Source organism: Azolla caroliniana, unplaced genomic scaffold, assembly GCF_043228905.1.
Source record: "Azolla caroliniana isolate FFs.n. ecotype wild unplaced genomic scaffold, voAzoCaro1.0.p SCAF_3, whole genome shotgun sequence".
Lineage (NCBI taxonomy): Eukaryota > Viridiplantae > Streptophyta > Polypodiopsida > Salviniales > Salviniaceae > Azolla > Azolla caroliniana.
In genome coordinates, this window is record NW_028230438.1 from 1,908,890 (window position 1) to 1,926,070 (window position 17,181).

At 36.6% G+C, this 17,181-nt stretch overlaps 2 protein-coding genes across 2 annotated transcripts; one reads left to right on the forward strand and one right to left on the reverse strand.

Annotated features, from left to right (window-relative positions):
* Window positions 1-1,228: 1,228 nt before the first annotated feature.
* On the reverse strand, window positions 1,229-6,608 carry ECI1 (delta(3), delta(2)-enoyl CoA isomerase 1). The gene is made up of 2 exons (XM_087316179.1): window positions 5,793-6,608; window positions 1,229-1,860 (listed from the first exon to the last, which is right to left on the reverse strand). The coding sequence occupies exon 1, from the start codon at window positions 6,569-6,571 to the stop codon at window positions 5,810-5,812; it is 762 nt and encodes a 253-aa protein (XP_087172305.1). The 5' UTR covers window positions 6,572-6,608; the 3' UTR covers window positions 1,229-1,860; window positions 5,793-5,809.
* Window positions 6,609-11,757: 5,149 nt separating this feature from the next.
* Window positions 11,758-15,373, forward strand: LOC147865817 (ras-related protein RABA1f-like). Its single transcript, XM_087316180.1, has 2 exons — window positions 11,758-12,121; window positions 14,749-15,373. The coding sequence occupies exons 1-2, from the start codon at window positions 11,904-11,906 to the stop codon at window positions 15,179-15,181; spliced, it is 651 nt and encodes a 216-aa protein (XP_087172306.1). The 5' UTR covers window positions 11,758-11,903; the 3' UTR covers window positions 15,182-15,373.
* Window positions 15,374-17,181: the final 1,808 nt, after the last annotated feature.

Genomic DNA, 17,181 nt, shown 5'->3' on the forward strand with positions numbered 1-17,181 from the left:
AATAAACTTTTTGAACTCGCATGCATCAAGAAAACCAAGAGCTCATACTCAAGAGCATTAAACTTGTGTGATATTTGAATGCATCAGTTTTTTCTTTACGCATGAATGTTGAAAGTATAAGATGACATTAAGTCAAATACATTATTTATGAAATATTTAGATCTCGCACTCTCGTGATTCTTTATTTGTGTGAAAAAGTTTTCAAATTCCAAACTCTCTTTACTTCATTAAAAACTTCTAAGAAAGGGGTTGTAGTTCATTCACATGACCATACAACATCAATGTTTGGGAATCAAACCCTAAAAAACAATGTCAAGGCCAAATACATTCAAGAGAATTCTAGCAAATAAGAAAGGGATGACATATTGGTTTCAAATATGACACGTTATAATATATCTCTACCAATATTGCTTCAATAGAGCATGCAATGCTATGTAAGGGCAATGAGATGGTTTAAGATGGAGCATACCGAAGAATAAAGCTTTGTTAAGAGTGTTTAATAAATAATGCTACTAAAAAAGACATGCAACCTCTCACCATACCCAACAATACACACACACACACACACATTGAAGCTACATAAACTACATCTAGTATTAAGATTGTGCAATGCCAAGGAGTGCATGCAATTACGTCACTTTGTCAAACCCATCTTCATTGTCTTCCTATCATTGAGTTGGTTGTGTGGTTTATGCAAACCATTGTGAATGTAAACTCATTTGTATGTAAGTGGTGATGAAAGTAAAATTAAAACATTGGTGCATTTTTCAAAGAAACCATTGCCTTCCATTTCGAAGGATAGAGTTATAAAACCCGTCATTTTAACTATTTCATTCCTTGCCCAATTTTTGTAAAATTCATGTGCATTGTTAGGTAAGCTTTGTTAATATGTAAGTCTTGATTGATTGTTCCATCCAAATGCAAATCTAGTAGCATATAGCATAAACATTGTTGGTTCTCATCAAACAATAAACATACATTTAGGAATTAGCATTGACAATTGATTTTAAATGTGATTGCAAATAGATAGCAAATGATTTATATTTAATGTGCATTTTCTGTGAGCACAGGAGGTAGTTTGTTTAGGACATTTCACTCTAATTTTAGAAATTCTTGAGGTGAGCGAGTATTGGGAGGTTTTTTCTCGCTAGTCCCACATATGAATCATGCTGAATAAGTTTGTAAGAGCTAAATGTTGAGCGAACTTTAAGTCCATGAATAAGAGAAGTTGATAAGTTTCCAAATTGTAGCATATATGAAGGCAACCCAAGAATTCTACTGTATCCCATAATATCTCATAATGTAGCTCCATGTTGTTCTAAGTTGTATGCTTGACTCTTGTTACTTAATCTTCCCTTGTCATATCTCTACAAAGTCGTACTTTATGCTAGCACTATATGGCCTTACAACATATCACCACAAAAGCCAACATAGTTAAATGAAACTTTGTTGATAATCTTTGAAATGGTAAGGATACCACAATCTTAAAGTTTTCATTGTTCATGTACATTACCTTCCTTCCAAATATGTATAAGATGTCAACCATTTTTCAAGAATATCACATCCATCAATATGAGACGATACCACTTCATTTATCTTCAAGGGTTTGACTTACAATATGACGAGGATAGATCGTTTTAGGAATACCAAACACACAAGCACCCAAGAATAATAAGTTGATGGTCATCTCAATACATTCTGTCTTTTCTTCCTCTATCAAAAATTGGTCATGAAGGTTATATGAATCCCCCTATGGTATTGGAATCTAATGGTGATGATGAAGACATTGATCATACATGTGCTATGATATGTTTTGGTTGTGACTAAAGGGAAGTACAACATTCAACTCAATGATGTTTGCTGCAATGGTAGAGAGTTCTCACATTAGCTTTCACACACTACAATCTCATTGAGATGCAATCAATATTATAGCTCCTATCTTCTTTGACAACAACAAAAGGCATGAAAGGCAAGAACAAGCTTTGATCATTGTATGCATCTTTATTTAGTTTTTGGGCTACCATAACCTCAAAATTCTAATCCATGTTTCTAAATTTTTATTTTTATTTGGCTCGTTGTGATAAAAAGTGGAGTTTACAAGTCAATCTGACCCATAACATCCAAATTCATGGGCATCACAACCATTCACAGGTTTTGTACATATTGAGCTTGTGTCTACAATAGTCTCATCATTTTAAAAGACTAGTGACAATTGAAGCCTCTTATTTTATATGAGAATTAGATATCATAGGCTATAAAATGGCACATTATTTCGTTATATGGTTGGCTAGCATGTTATACAATCAATAATTTCTTTCAAATCATATTGTTAAACACTAATCAATCAATGCAAATTGAAATTTTTGGAAATGAGAACATAGTCATTGTAAAAGTGTGAATTAGTGAATGCAAAAAATTGTATTGAGTTTATCCTTGTATAAAAGGAAGTTAGAACATAGCAAAGAAACAATAGAAACATGATGGTTTAAGATCCAAAATGCAAACAAAGAATTTTCTACATTTCCCAAACATCAGAACAAAAAAGAATAAAAGTCATGACTCATGAGTATCAACATGAGAAAAAACAAAGGGTCATGGAGCAATTACATGATGAAGCTAGGCATGATTCAACAAATAACATTTTTATAACTTCAAATGTTAACAATTCTTAACATCTAAAGGTTACATTATGTGAAAAAACATGATCGACAATTTGCTTTCCATTTATTTGCCAAGGCACGTTAACATCCGCACACAATGTCCCTTCAAAAGTTAAAATGATACTTGATTATGCATAACAATGTGCAAAGTCTTTTCAACAATCAGCCTCTATTTGAAGCAAAATGACTCTACTTTTTAAATATAGTTGCTATTTTTTGCTTATATTGGTATGCCATTGGTAACCTAACATAAGTCTCTAGAGCCGTGAGCGTAGCATCAAATTTTAATCAATAGTGATTTAATTTACGTATCTATGAACAAAAATCTCTATGCAATCACTCTTGGAATTCTCCTTCCACCATACATTTGGATTACTAATGAATAAGTTCCACAATATTAATTCCACGATCTCCTAATAAATACTACTCTTCTTGTTGCCTAGTCTTGCCATGCACGTGATGAATGGTCAAGCAACATTGTCGATGTTAATTGATGCATGGACCATTTGCATGATCTTCTAAATGTCTAATATTACTCTCTATGTTGTCTCATCTTGCAATTACTACTTGTGTCGGCTCAAGGTGTCCTAACCAATAGAGTTTCATCTCCTTGTTGATAACATAGGCCAAGGGGCCTGGATCACCATATACCATATTGACGGTGAGTCAGTCGGGAGTGGTTGTCAATCACTCTCACACCACAAACCTCACTTACCCTAACCTAGCAGACTCTTACTCACCTTTCTCACAAAAATAACATAACTAAGAATTTAACTAATGCCTTTGAAAGGCTTAAGTGTTAGACACCAATATAAGTAATGATGATTACACACGACACTAACCACTCCTTGATCAGAGAAGTTACACAACACATACGATGAAGAGAGTGATTAGTGTTTGGCTTAGGAATGCCCAACACTAATCACCCACAAGAGAGAAAAAGGGAGAGAGAGCTCTAGCTTAGACTACAAAGAGGCTGGCGACCTAAAATTCCATAGGAAGAACTAAAAATGCACAAAATTGACTTTTTATAGCTATTTTACAAAGAGATTGTCTCCTTTCACCTTGGGGCTGTTATTAGGCCTAAAACTCTAGAGGCAACTTTTGTTGTGTTCCCGTTTTCTTTGTCTTACGCTTGGTCTTTAGTACCAATGTCAATATTTTCGTTGGTAATACTATGTACAACAGGTACTTAACACTCCTTAACATTGGATAACTTGAGCTATCCTACTCAACCCAAGAATAAATCATCTTAAGGGCATAACTAAACCCATTGAGATCATTTGAAGGGTTTTGCAAGAGGTAAATCAACAGAAATGCTGAAATTTCTGCAAAACAAAATAGGATCCCAGAAATTACAGATGATGAAAGGATTGTGTAGATATTGTGAGCAGCTTTGAACTGTCACAGCAGCAAGTATCTAATAATACGGTCATGGCTGTTTTTTGGTATATCATGAAAACTGCCGCATGAAGCAACACAATAGAAAGCAATGTCTAGCTTGAATATATAGATCATACTAAATTTATGGCACGAATCTCATAGTTCTAGCCATACTTCCCATTCGTGAATATTCGTATAATACTCATACGTGAAATAGCTCCAAGTATGCTTGAAATCCATACGTGATACATACATACATACGGTGTACATATTGTGTGTCTGAGAAGAAAGAAAGAAAGAAAGATATAGTAACGTCTTCTAAGGCCAAATTTGGCCCATGAGACAAATGGTTTACAACAAAAAATGGGATATTTACCTATTCATCGAAATGAGAGAGAGAGAGAGAGATTTATGTAGTGGGAAGTATGCAAATGATTAACAATCATCTGCATACAATGATGATTGAAAATCATGCAGCTTTGGCAAAGCCTACGCGAGTCTTTCCATAATCACACTGTATGGTACACTCCCATGAACACATCTCCTAAGATCCTGGAGTCGAAAGAATAAATCCATTGATTGAGACAATAAATCATCCAGAAAAGAAAAAATATAGCCTCTTTTAAATCACCACATACCATGAGGGTGTAACAGGTATATCCAAACCAATAAGGCCACTCATGCATTGAGAGGCTTCACCTTCTCCAAAACTTAATATATACTCATGGACTGTGAGAGAGAGAGAGGGGAGGAGAGGAATTGCTAGAGTGAGAGAGAGAGAGGAGAGGAGAGGAATTGCTAGCTGTCTGTCTACTTTCTTTGCGTACATCGCTCAAAGAGGAGCTCCTCATCTATCCATTACACACACACAGCAGAGAGAAGAGACATACACAGGAAGCATATAGAAACAGAGAGAAGAATTGTGTTTCTCACTCCTTCTCCCTGTTCAGACTTCAGTTCGCGACAAATATCAGAAAAAAAATTAACCAAAAGAAAAAAAAATCCAAACGAATGTCGCGTATCATACGCGAACGAATGCAAACGTTCACATACGTCCACCAAATTGGACGTATGTGAATATTACGAACTAGGGCCACAATAGAAAGCAATGTGTCGCTCAAATATTTAGATCATACTAAATTCATGCACTGGACAAAGCATTTATCTCATATTCCTTGCCAATGTGATGAATGCCCAAACACCATTGTCAATATTGATCCAAACATGCATATCAAGGATGTGTTAAAGGCACCAAGGATTAGACTCAACGGAATTAAAACTCTGATTTTTTTCTCCCAATATAAATACATTGCATATGTCTTCTCTGATCCTCTCTTACTCTTAATGCAAACAACTTTGGTAGAAACTTTCGTCCATTCTCTATATAGCTTTAAAGCATTCAGTTAAGACTTTCGCTTATTCAGAGAATTTCAAAGCTTTTCCCTTTCCATTACCCAAACATTATACCTCCTTTCCAGCATAGGAAATTTTCCCTCTTATATGAGAGATGATATAAAATGATCAAAGGTTCCTTTATGAATCCTCATAGTGTAGAGAACAAGCTTCAAAATTTATTGATTGCTTGATTTACCCTTAAAACACTCAATTTTGATCCGGCTTTATGTGTGATCAATTAACTGCATTTATTCCTTATGAAAATATATACACAAAAAAAGAGATTTGGGTTTTATTTCCCGCTATTCAAAGTGTACATACAAAACAATAAAAGAGAAAGAATAGCAATAATACCACTTATTCTCGATCTTTTAAAGCTTCGAAGTCGATGAAAGAGAAGACAATGATGATGATGATGATGATACCGACCTTGATGATGATGATGAAGATGATCGTTCGAATTCTCGGAAAACATTGGGGTACATAGCTTCTCTCATATCTCTATAAAAAATTCCCTTCCACTTGCGGCTCACAAGCTCCTTAGCAAGCTCAGAAGCAGCCTCTATAGTCTTCTCTGAATCATCATAAACCGAATCTACAATACCAGCCTCCAATGCCACATCTGCGGTGTGTTTCTTCCCGCATAAGACTGCATCCTTAAAGGCTTTTGGGCCCATTTTATATCTAACTATATTCATGATCCCAGGCGGGATGAGGATAGAGACATCTATCTCGCTCATGTATAGGAAGCCACGATCACGCCTCATGAGGATATGGTCGTGGGCAAGGGCGAGTATGAAACCACCCACGGCAGCATGCCCACACACGGCTGCAATTGTGGGCATTGGAAGGTTCATGTAAGCTTCCAGAAGCTTCTGGAAGCATGTGCCAACCATGGAAAACGATGGGTAAGAGAGGTCCAGTCCATTGGAGAAGAACTTCCCTTCGGTTGTTGTGATCAGAACTGAGGAAGAAGAAGAAGAAGGAATTAGGGTTTGTTTTATGGTTTTCAGGCATATAAGCATGGCTTCTACTAAAGGTGGATTGATTCTGTGCTCTCCATCGCCCAACAAGGTTAGTATGTAGACAGCCCCTCTCTTCTCTAGTTTGCAGAGCTCCCTTTCATTCGCCATAGCTACCTACCTATTCTTTGTTCTTCTTTCTTCCGTCTGTCTGTATGAAGAGGATTCTATCACTAGGACATCCAAATGTTCTATTTTTTATTTTTTATTTTTTATTTTTTGTTTTTTGTTTTTTTAAAATTTTTTTATAAAGAAAACTATTTCCATGAGTAATAAAATTTACAGATGAGAATGTTATACATATACAAATCATGGTAGGGACACGATAGTTCCATCTTATGTCGAGGCCCAGTGACTCATTCATACCTATACAAGTGTGATGAACCTAAAACATGGGGGTCTTGAAACGAGCCCAAAAACACGGTAAGGAGAAGGAGAATAAGCAAAAGTGAGTTTTCATTAACATAATTTAAGCATGATTAACAAGATGATTAGTTACACACTCCTTAGAGCTATTATAATTAAGGAAAGTGGAAGGAGAGAGTTTGTAAATCAGGGAAGGAATAAAAAATGAGGAGAAGCTCCTCTATATATCAAGTTGTTGGGTTTACCCAAGTCATGGCTTTTGAGCTTCCCAAGCCGTTATGTGAAAAGTCGTCATGCCTAAGAACAATTATTTCAAGATAGGCGTTTCTTTTGTGGTCTGGGGGTCTTTCGTGGGACCCAACTCTGCTTGGGATTGGTATTCCCCACCCGAAACTAGCGCCCTTGGCACTAGGATTGAGATTGGGACTAGGATTGGTTCCCTTCCTTCTTGGGTCCCAACTTAGGTTGGGGTTGGTGACTGCATGGGATTGTCCCAACCCAAACCATTCTTGGGTTATGTTTGTGCCACATTCATATAAAACAATGTATTCATTCATACCTATACATCTTATGAGGAAGTTTTGAAACCTACACACACTTTACATTCTCTCTAGGTCCAAGGCCAAACACATTACTATTGCTCAACAAACTTGGGGCCTTCTTTGGAGGCTCACAAATACCTAACATGAATGAGATGATCCACAAGATAGAGTTCAAGTTTCCAGGTTAAGTCGATGCAATGGGAAGAACACTGATGGGCCACTAACCACAAGAAGAATCCATATGATGGTCCCTGATGAAGAAATCGTGCATACCTCAATAGTTGATGCACGGGGAGACCTAATCAAGACGTTGCACAAAAGCACAATCCGTTTGTGTGTCATAGTAGATCGGGTGACTATGTTTCCATTTTTTCCCCTAGGATCCCCCCCAACTTTTCGTGACACTGCTTTACATGAGGGATTATACAATAATCTCTCATCCTACAAATGTACGAGGAGCTTAAGATTGGTGCATAACCTTATTTGTGAGCACTACATATAGAGGTAGGCATTACGAGTGTTATTAAATTGGATAGTTTGGAGGAGAATTAGTGACATGTAATAGAATTGTGGCTTTTATATAGTAGGACAATGACATATTATACATGTGCATTACGAGACGTTGGACTCAACACATAGCCGTTATAATAAATTTAATGGAACTCCCACATGTGGACTCCATGTTTAAGGCTAGATGTGTGGGTTCCATGTTGCTATGTAGTAAATTTGGTATTCTAAAGTCATTGTACAAAGAAATTATCAAACATTGGTTATGCAATTCAAAGGGAAGGACACATTAAGATAACAAATAGTATGGCAAGTACAAGACATTGTACCAATGGTAGTAAGTGAGACATAATCAATCATAGGCAAATTAATCCATCCACAACTACAATAGCTTGAGGTACATAACATCTCTTTCCATTGGTTTCTATGGTATATTGTGAAATTCTATGCCCCATATATGTGTCAATGGTATATCCACAAACTGGTGGAGGATCAACTCGCCCATAACATCCTATATAAAGGAATTGGTATGATAGTTGCAAGAGTGGAAATAGAAAGAGTGAGGGAACAAAGAATGTTTTGCATACGTCAATAACCATCCTAATCGAAGAAGAGGTGGATTTTGTTGTCAGATTTGCCAAGTTGGTGAGAAGAGATCTCCTCCTCCATCAATTACAAATATTAGAGGAAAATGTTGGCTGCATATCCTCGCGTGTCTACGAATCTGTTATTTGTTTGCTTAAAAGCTTTATTTTAAAGTAATTGGTGAATTAGATAATACGCCTCATGCAATGGAATAGATATAATGGAGATATAGGTATGTTATGTGTGAGAGATAAAGAAATATAGAGATTTTATTATTGTCTTCCGAGGTCAAATATGAGACATGAAACCAAAAAAAATAACGTTTTCATGTAAAAGGCGAATAACAGTTTGCAATATTCAAGAACTTTACTAATGAATGTTGCAAATGGGTCTGCATGTTATGATCGTGAGAAAAAATCCTGCAATGATTGGTTTTGGTCAAAGATGACTTGAAAGCATAGCTCAATTGTATCAAAGGCATGGCATTGTATCAAAGTATGATACTAATATGTAAACTTGTTTAGGGGAGAATGTGCATAGTTGACTATTTGTCACACATGTACTCTGATGCATGTATTTGGAGCGAGTCTGAATTAAGTCTATGGAAGCAATTGTTCGAATGATAGACGATTGGATGGGCTCTAACATGTACTTATGTATACGGTTTCCCTGTTCAACAAATAATATGGTTTCATAGCTTGGTGCAACATATCTTGTCAACATCAACATCAACATTTGTCGTTGTAGATATGGCCGACTTTGGCCTACATCATAATGACGTTCCATCAAACACAACATCTTGGCTTAAAGAACTTTTCAAGTCTAAGTTGGATTGAAGCAATTGTAGTGTTTTTGCTCTAGTAGAATAGCGGATGAAATTATATTTATCTGACTTATGTTCGATCTTCGTTTGTATCTCATCCAAGACATTCTCGTACACAATGCATTGGAATTTTTGAAATGCAACGATTTTGGTTTCCTCCCATACAATATCTCTCGTGTGAGGTCACATTGTCTATACCATTGATTCATCAAGTCAAATGTTATAGCCAATGCCTCCATGTGATATGTTTGTCATATGCCAATCACTTCACTTTGCTATCCCATTTTGTTGTGGCACATATCGATAAATGAATTGTTGGCTTACTCTCAATTGTTGGAGCAACTCAGAAATTCACTAACGGAGATTGATGTCAATCATACTCTTTTTTGCCCTTTATTGAACATCAAAGATTTTACCATGTTCTCATGAAGGATAAACGCTTACACTTATCTTCTTCCACATGCAACCAATCTCCCTTTGTCCGCAAGGTCTTCAATAAGCAACATTGAATGCAGGCAACTTGCATTTCTTGCTTCATGATTTGTCTAGTGGACATGGTTGTCTGGATGATGAGATATGTATATATATTGGTCGAAAGAGCAAAGATAACTTAGTATACATGAAGAAGAATATCAATGGAATGAAACAAGCACGTAAACAAATGAAAAGTCTGTATGCAATCCCAAGAATATAGAAGAATAAGTCTTAATGGATCGACTCTATTAAAAATCAAAATGGAAGCTTGATTATACTTATCCTATATGCATAATAGATATCACTTAATGGAAGGAGCAAGAATGACCTTGATGATTTAAGGTCGAAGTCAAGTAAAAGAGTGGAAATGAAAGACTAAGGCAATGTACACCAATGTTGTCATGTGATATGCACATTAAACATGAAAGGGATTAAGGACTTGGGAAATGAAAGATATTAGGAGAAACGAGGAGATGAGAGATATTTTAACGAACAAATATTGGGGTGGAGGAGAAGATTGCAAAGTTACCAATGTGGACATAAAATGTTTGGGGCTCTTGTGTGTGTTATGATAATTACAAGGTTTGATGTTGCATTTACAATGGAAATTGTTAGTAGGCATATGGCGAATCAAGGTATGAGATCTTCAAAGCAATGACAAGTACTAGAAGATACGTTAAAGGTGCAAAAGACTCGATTGAGCTCTTTATGTATATTAGTTTCTATTGTAGCATCTAGTTGGATACAACTATAGGTTGATGAAGTTGCAAAGCCATTTGACTTTCTAGATCCCAAATGGTGTTAGGCATAATCTCAATCCACATAGTAGGCAAGATACTTAGATGATAACAACGAGAAACCATAGGATAGAACATGTCTTTTGGGTAGACAACGTACAACCATATTGAAAGTTTATAACATTAAGGGCTTAAACTATCCCAATCATTATCAACAACGTTTTTTGGCAACTAGATGTACATCTAGCATGTGCAATAACAATGTGCAAACTAATTCGTAAGGTAAAACGCAAGGGATACATAAAATAGGAGAAGATGATGTAAGCCATGTTATATTGCTACATGGTTACCATTCTTTGATACTCCGACTATCTATGTACTCGTAGAAAACCGATTCTCTGTTTCTCTTGGCAAGCGAACGAGCAAACTAATTTTATATCGAGAGTTGGGAGTCACAGCCACCCAAAGAGCCCGTACCAAGTTGAAAACACACATGTCTATACGAGAGAGCAAGGGGTTGCTTGATCAGGCTACTCCTAACACCGATGATTAGTTTTCCATCGAGTAGTTAGACCCTGCCCCACCACAACACTATAGAAGATCCGTAACCACTATAACAGCAAGTTAGGGGCGGAGATTCTCATCGGCTGCTCCAAAGGATCTAACGGATTTGCGAAGAGTGTAGGTTTTCTTACTGGCAGTGTGTGAGCCCCAACCGTATCAGAGTGGCGGCCCTAGACCCGTGTGTCCGGGCTTGATCTCCGAGAGAGAGAGAGAGAGAGAGAGAGAGAGAAAGAAATATTAACATCTTCTAAGACCAAAATTGGCCCATGAGACAATTGGTTTACAACAAAAATGGGGTATTTACCCATTCTCCTAGAGAGAGAGAGAGAGGAGAGTGTGTGTGTGTAGAGAGAGAGAGAGAGGAGAGCGTGTGAGTAGTGTGTGTGTAGAGAGAGAGAGAGGAGAGTGTGTGAGCAGTGTGTGTGTAGAGAGAGAGAGAGGAGAGTGTGTGAGCAGTGTGTGTGTAGAGAGAGAGAGGAGAGTGTGTGAGTAGCGTGTGTGTGTAGAGTGAGAGAGAGAGAAGAGAGAGAGAGAGAGAGAGAGAGAGTAGTGTGTGTGTGTGTTGACATGACCCGGTACCCCCTCACTTTTCTTTTCCAGCAAGCTCTTGTAGTAGTACATACTAAGTAGTATGTAGTTGTTGGCTTGAAACGCCATCACCATCACTACCACAGAAGCATTTGAAGCAGAAACAGCAGAAGCAGAAGATTATGATGATGAAGTGAAGGCAGGCGTAGACGAAGTGAAGGCAGTCGAAGGCGTAGGCGGCAGAGGAAGGAAAAGAGAGATAAGAAGGAAGAAAGGAAGGAAGGAAGGAAACAAAGAAGGGGAGAAAGATCCCGGCCATGGCCTACCGACCTGACGACGACTACGATTATCTCTTCAAAGTTGTCCTGATCGGTGACTCGGGCGTCGGGAAATCTAACCTTCTGTCGAGATTCTCTCGCAATGAATTTAGCCTCGAATCGAAGTCTACCATTGGAGTGGAGTTTGCAACCCGAAGCATCAATGTGGATGGAAAGATCATTAAAGCTCAGATCTGGGATACTGCTGGACAAGAAAGGTCATATTCTCTCTTGTCCCTCCCTCTCACATTTTCCTCTCCGTCTTCTTCTTTCTCCGTATCAAATGCGCTTTTCTTCTTCTTTCTCTGGTTCTTTGACAGTTTTGGTTAAGGATACTGTCTTTTGTCTGGTCATTTTGAGTGATTTCGTCTTATACGTCTGGTTCTTTGGAGATACATGTCTTTTTCTGTCTGATGACAAAGTACCGCTAGCCAGGAAAGATCTTATTCTCTCACTCTCTCTCATTTAGACACAGTTAGACAGGAAGAAATCATTAGAAAGATCATCTTTTCTCTCTCATTTCTTCTTCTTTTGAACCTAACTGCGTATTCTTTTCGGCTCGATTGAAAGATTTTGGTAATGATGTTTTAGTTTGTCCTTTCTTTTTCTGTTTCTTTGAAATCTTTGCCTTTTCTCTTGCGAGAAAATGCTGCTGGATAGAAAAGCTTATTTTCTCTTCTCTTCTCATCTCTCTCCATCTCTCTTGGGGATTTTCTTTTGAATCTAAGTGCATTGTTCCATTTTTCTTTTATAATGGCGAATGATTATGTATTTTTTTCTGTTCCATTGCAGTAATGCGTTTAAGGATTTTGGCTTTACTTTTTATGGCTCTTTGAAAGATTTGGTGAATGATTTTATCTTTCGTCTGGTTGATTTGAAAGCTATATCTTTTTTTCCATGTATTTTCTTGTAAGAAAATACTTTAGGTCAAGAAAGGCTCTCGTATCTCTTATTCTCTTTTGAATCTAGTCTCTCGTTTTGTCTATTTTTTTGAAGTGTTTGTTTAAGTTTTATGATTTCTTTTTCTGGTTCTTTGAATGATTTAGTTAAGTATTTTCTTTATTTTTGGCTTCACTGGAAGATTATGTTAAACTAGTCTGTCTTTTATTTGCTCCAATAAAAGATTTAGTTTAAGGATAATGCTCTCTGTCTGCACCGTGAAAGTTTTTTGTGCTGCTCCATTTGAATGATTTGGTTAATGATTATTGTGTTTTTTTGGAACATATGCCTTCTGTCAATGCATTTCTTTCCGGAAATGCAATGCTTTTTAGATGTACCTTGTTTCCGATGATTCATTTTTCCATTTTCTTACAATTTCTCTCTTGTTTTCATTGGATCTGCTGTCACTTTATATCTAGCTGTTTATGTGCTTTGTATTTATGAGGATGTGTTTTCCATCTAGGCAAATGCAGAGTATATTTTCTGCGTGCTTTGCATTTTTGCACATATGTACCAAACTTCCACGGGAAAATTCTTGCATTTCTGCAATGTTTTTGCTGTCAGACTTTAAAAGCAACATATTTTCAGATTCACTATGTATTTATATTGGTATTGTAACTTGGAGGTTCTCAAAGTCTCCATTAGAATGCTTTGCAGACATCTTTTCTTGGCCGTTTTTTCAGCATTTGTCTTCATAGTGATACTGTCCTTTTTCTTCAGTATTTTTGTTCAGCATAAAAGCAGATTCGCAATTTCTTTGGCCTATATTTTGACATGTACTTTTGTGATTTGAGCTCACCATTATGCTCTAAATTTCCATCAGAATGTTTAGGGTTTAAGATTTTGTCCTCAGCCTTTTCCTTCAGCATAATCACAGATTTCCTCTTTTTTGTGGTTTTCACATCAAGTTGGTCTTTGAAAATTGACTTCAGTAAGAGACTTACTATGTATGGATCATATATATTTCCCTCAGGCTTATTCATTCAGCAAAATAGTAACCAGCTTTCTCTATCTTGGTATGTTCATATTGGTATGGCATTTGTGATGTGAGCTCTGTTGGAGGCTCATTAAGACTGGGTGGTCCTGAAAATATCTACAACAAATTGTTTCCAAAGGTCGAGTATTGTGCTGCTAGCATGTATGCAGTTTCATAGGAAACGGAAATCGGTTTATATATTGTAGCAGAAAATTGTTAAGCATGGGTCGTTGGACATGATTTAATCTACTAGAATTCTCTTCTAGGATGGAAAATGATATGTTGGTGGAACTTGTTCAGACCATGCTAGAAATATGCGTACATAATCCTGTTAACTTCATATAGTGAGCAAATATGAAACAGTTGGCGTACTGAACGTTCATGTAATGGCACATCTGTGAAGGTTCTAGAGATCTTGAAACATTCATTAATTGTAAGCATTCCTTAATCCCTGTTTGAGCAAGCAAGTATCACAACATGAGGATGTTAGCTGAAAAAATAAACAAGGAGTGAAACTGATTAAACTGGGAATGAAAACATGTTTCTAGGATTCCTGAATGAGTAGAAATACAATCTTTGAAGTTTGGCCATCTATTCACATAGTAAAATTCTCTTTTGGACTTGAATGACTCTTGATCTGTTGGAATTATGAATACATGTCATGATGCCTGTATATTTTTGTGTAAAGTCTATGTATTGGACAAGTAAATATAGATTTACTGTGGTTTCGTATGCTGGTCTTTTATCCTCTTCAGTACCATGCAAAAAATTCTTCAATGTTACAAGAAGGCAATACCAGTTCAAAGCTCAAACTTATTGTTGGTTTGTTGGGAAGTAACCGACATATTGTAAGATACAGGAGTTTGATGTGGCCTAAGTAAAGTAAACTCATTGAAGATTTCCCTCTTTTTCTCATGTTTTATGAAGCAGGTATAGAGCCATTACAAGTGCCTATTATCGGGGAGCAATGGGAGCATTGTTGGTGTATGATATAACAAGACATTTGACATTTGAGAATGTGGAGAGATGGCTCAAAGAGCTCAGAGATCACACAGATTCCAACATTGTGGTTATGCTTGTGGGTAACAAATCTGATCTTCGGCATCTAAGGGCTGTATCAGCGGAAGATAGCCAAGCGTTCGCAGAGAGAGAAGGTATTTACTTCATGGAAACATCTGCTTTGGAATCAACTAATGTAGAAAATGCATTTAAACAAATACTCACACAAGTCTATAGAGTTGTGAGCAAGAAGGCCCTTGATATAGGTGATGATCCTACATCTGTTCCAAGTCAAGGTGAAACGATTAATGTTAGTAATGATGATGTGACTGCTACGAAGAAAGTTGGTTGTTGTGCGGCATAGCTCAACGTCAGTAACATGAGACACTTCATTTTAGTTTTGAGCAGATCAAAACACAAATATAGGATGATTTTTTGTTTTTTTTCCTTGACTCTGTTGTATTTTGTGACTACAACCCATCTTCAATTCATTGGCTACGTTTTTAATTGAGCCATATGTATGCATTAATATTTGATTTACCATTATTTTCGGTTATTCTTCACTGTGGGACAGAGACACATGAGCCTAATACTTTCCTTTTCACTTTAAAGAATCATTGTTGAAGTACCGCTGGCAAGAAGCTTTGTGCTCATTTTTCCATTCATCTTTTTTCAAATTAAAGAAACTAAATTTGTCATGTTAGAACATTTCCCAAGATTAGGGAACAACAGCTACCTTTCCACTCGGAAGTGTCAATATTGGGTTATTGCAAGAAGCCTTGCGTCCACATCTTTATTTCATGAGCAAGGTGCATCTTCTTTTTTTGCCATAAAGTAACAATAGTGACATTGACCTACAGATGCTTTGCTCTTCTCTTCCTGCAATCTTTTTATTTAGAAATCTCTCTCAATTAATCAATATTATGTTTGAGGTTAACAGCTTAATCCTTTTCAAGATGAAAGTGGCTATTTGGCTAGCTCAAAAGGTAGTAGTGATTTGGTTCAATTGATTTAAAATCATGTCCTTTTCAAGAAAAAGTGGCGAAGTTAAAAGCTAGTTTAACGTTTGTAGTCCTATGATTTAAAAAGGTTCATGTTATATTGAGGGAGCTATTGTCCATCTGAAAGGTTTGAGAGGTTTCCGTAAATTGCATTTGGTACGCTTGCTCTTTTGCTCCTTTTCCAGATTGGTTCTTTTCAAAATTAAACTAAAATTTAAGTCTATGTATTGAGAATTTTGAACTGTATGGTATGATGGAAAATGTGTGAGAGAGGTATAATTGGTACTGGATAGGAAGGGTGAATGTCTGGTAACCAACATTGGCTGGGCAATAACAGTGGTGTGGTGAGATAGAAAAGAGTAAGCATTAAGTTTTATAATTCAGAATAGTTTCTTAGATACATTACATTCCCAGCACATAATTCATTGCCATCATGTGCCACATTTTTGGATATCATAATTTGCAATTCTTATGGATATGTTGCGTAAGCTTGCATGGTTTACTCCAAGATATCACACATTTTCCCAAAATCTCCAAAGGAACACAGGACCCTATGTTATTACATCAATTGGTTATTCCCATATGTATTTGTGCAATGATATTATATCCTCTTGGAGTGCATTTCTTCCTAACAGGAATAATTTTTAGTTATGACAACCCAAATTTTGAAAAATGGCATTGTTTACTTTATAGTACATTTTTACAGCACATCATTGTTTGCCATGTGCTAGGATATCCACTTTTCAGAAGTTCTAGAAGACAAATAGTGCAAGGTGTGGTTTGAGTTGTGAATCAATAAGTTTTAAGAAAACCACATGAACAACCTCTCATACAACATTTCGTGTCATAAATCAATAGTGTGGAGAGAGAGATGAACTGCTATATATAAACATCTTTAGAATGCCTTCTAGAACAAAAGATACACTGCAAGTTTTTTTTGTAAATGCTAAAAAACACAAGAATGCTAGGTCTAGTGGTGCATCTATGAGACAAATGAATATATCAATATAGCCAGGCATATTATAAATCCATCCTCAGTGATATGGAGAAGATTGTCGTTGTAGAAGTCTGAAATCATTGTACTGACCTCCTACATACGTTTAATCCATGCCATCCTAGTCTCTAGCTGTGTGAGACATTGCTAGATGTGTTTGATAATTTATGGTGAGTTTGCGTGAAGATAGTTTGTCTATACTGATAAATAGGGAATGCCATGAAGGCATTTGATGGACATGCACCAAATGAATATAATCCAATGGTGTCATTATGACTGCATGCAAATCCTTGGGTTATAATTAATGTTCTATGTGATGTCTTGTATTGCTCCTCTCACACCACAATAGAAAATCCATTGTTTGGTAGA

What these genes read in the sequence shown, in the direction of transcription:
- ECI1 (XM_087316179.1), bottom strand. Translation starts at nt 6,571, where the DNA reads ATGGCGAATGAAAGGGAGCTCTGCAAACTAGAGAAGAGAGGGGCTGTC.
- LOC147865817 (XM_087316180.1), top strand. Translation starts at nt 11,904, where the DNA reads ATGGCCTACCGACCTGACGACGACTACGATTATCTCTTCAAAGTTGTC. An exon ending in GATACTGCTGGACAAGAAAG is followed by an intron (nt 12,122 to 14,748) that starts GTCATATTCTCT and finishes TTTATGAAGCAG; the next exon opens with GTATAGAGCCATTACAAGTG.